The following is a 1768-nucleotide window of genomic DNA, read 5'->3' on the forward strand; positions in this document are numbered from 1 at the left end:
GGGAATGGGGGAATTGGGGAATGGGAATGGGAATGGGGGAATTGGGGAATGGGGGAATGGGAATGGGGGAATGGGGGAAGGGAATGGGAATGGGGGAATGGGAATGGGGAATGGGAATGGGGGAATGGGGGAATGGGAATGGGAATGGCGATGGGAATGTGGGAATGGGGACACCACCGTCAGCGAGCGCACCTGGGCAACGGGAATGGGGGAATGGGAATGGGGAATGGGAATGTGGGAATGGGGAATGGGGAATGGGGATGGGGGAATGTGGGAATGCAGGAATGGGAATGGGGACACCACCGTCAGCGAGTGCACCTGGGGGGTGGGAATGTGGGAATGGGAATGGGGGAATGGGAATGTGGGAATGGGAATGGGGGAATGGGAATGGGAATGGGAACTGGGAACTGGGATGGGGAACGGGAACAGGGATGGCATGGGAGCTGGGAATGGGAGCTGGGAATGGGAGCTGGGAATGGGAGCTGGGAATGGGAACTGGGAACTAGGATTGGGAATGGGAACTAGGATTGGGGATGGGAGTGGGAATGGGGATGGGAATGGGAACTGGGATGGGAACAGGGGACTGGGAACGGGAACAGGGATGGGGATGGGAACTGGAAGCTGGGAATGGGGAATGGGAACGGGAATGGGAACGGGAATGGGAACGGGAATGGGGTTCCCCAAGGGAAAAACCGCCCCGTCCTGGTTTGTGCTGGGAAAGTTGGGAATTGCAGGGAAAAATCCGGGAATGGGGGTGGCTCTGGGATCCCGGGATGCGTCCGTGCCCCTGGAATGGGATCGGATCCCTTCCCGCCCTTCCCGGCTCCGGAGCTTCCTTCGGACCCCGCAGAGCCCGGAGGCCCCAAATCCGGGGAATTCCCAACCCAGCCGGGAATCCCCGGGAATGGGCCAGAATTTGGGGCCTGGATTCCCGGGATCCCAGGGGGAATTCCCTGCATCCCATCGGACATTCCCTGGTGCTGGGGGGACAATTCCCTGATCCCAAGGGACACCATTCCCTGCATCCCATCGGACATTCCCAGATCCCAGGGCCATTCCCAGATCCCAGGGCCATTCCCAGGATCCCCCCAGGATCCCCATGGCCATTCCCAGATCCCAGGGCCATTCCCAGATCCCAGGGCCATTCCCAGGATCCCCAAGGACATTCCCAGATCCCAGTGCCATTCCCAGGATCCCCAGGGGCCATTCCCAGGATCCCCAGGGCCATTCCCAGATCCCAGTGGACTTTCCCAAGATCCCAGTGGATTTTCCCGGATCCAAATGGATGCAATTCCCAGGCTTTGGGCGTTGCCAGTTCCCATTCCCCCATTCCCAGCACCCATTCCCAGTTTTCAGGGCCCCAATTCCCGGCATCCCAAGGGATGCAATTCCCAGGATTCCAGGGGCCGTTCCCAGATTCCCAATTCCCACATTCCCGGGGCTCTCACGTCCTTCTGCCGGTGGAATCCGATCTGCCCCACGTCCATGTCCGGCGTTTTCCGCAGGTTGCTCCAGGGGGTGTAAACCACGGTGACGGAGCTCAGCTTGCAGCCTGGGAATGCGGGAAAAGGGGGAAAAAGGGGGGAAAAGGGGGAGAAAAAGGGGGAAAAGAAGGGGGAGAAGAGTGGGAAAAGGCAGGAAAAGGTGGGAAAAGGGGGGAAAAGGGAAGGGAAAAAAGGGGGGAAAAGATTGGGAAAAGAGTGGGGAAGGGGTGGGAAAAAGGGGGGGAAAAGAAGGGGAAAAAGGGTGGGAAAAGGGCCAGGAAAGG

The 1768-nt window shown here is 59.2% G+C and overlaps 1 protein-coding gene across 1 annotated transcript in view; it reads right to left on the reverse strand.

Annotated features, from left to right (window-relative positions):
• The window catches only part of CCDC25 (coiled-coil domain containing 25), a gene marked incomplete at its 3' end in the record, with an annotated part of 14200 nt that overhangs the window by 2442 nt on the left and 9990 nt on the right, over nucleotides 1–1768 (reverse strand). Inside the window, exon 7 of the mRNA XM_017734820.1 lies at nucleotides 1449–1552. Within this exon, the coding sequence (XP_017590309.1) occupies nucleotides 1449–1552 (104 nt within the window). The remainder of the gene's footprint in view (nucleotides 1–1448; nucleotides 1553–1768) is intronic.

This window comes from Corvus brachyrhynchos, unplaced genomic scaffold (assembly GCF_000691975.1).
Source record: "Corvus brachyrhynchos isolate BGI_N302 unplaced genomic scaffold, ASM69197v1 scaffold420, whole genome shotgun sequence".
Taxonomy (NCBI): domain Eukaryota; kingdom Metazoa; phylum Chordata; class Aves; order Passeriformes; family Corvidae; genus Corvus; species Corvus brachyrhynchos.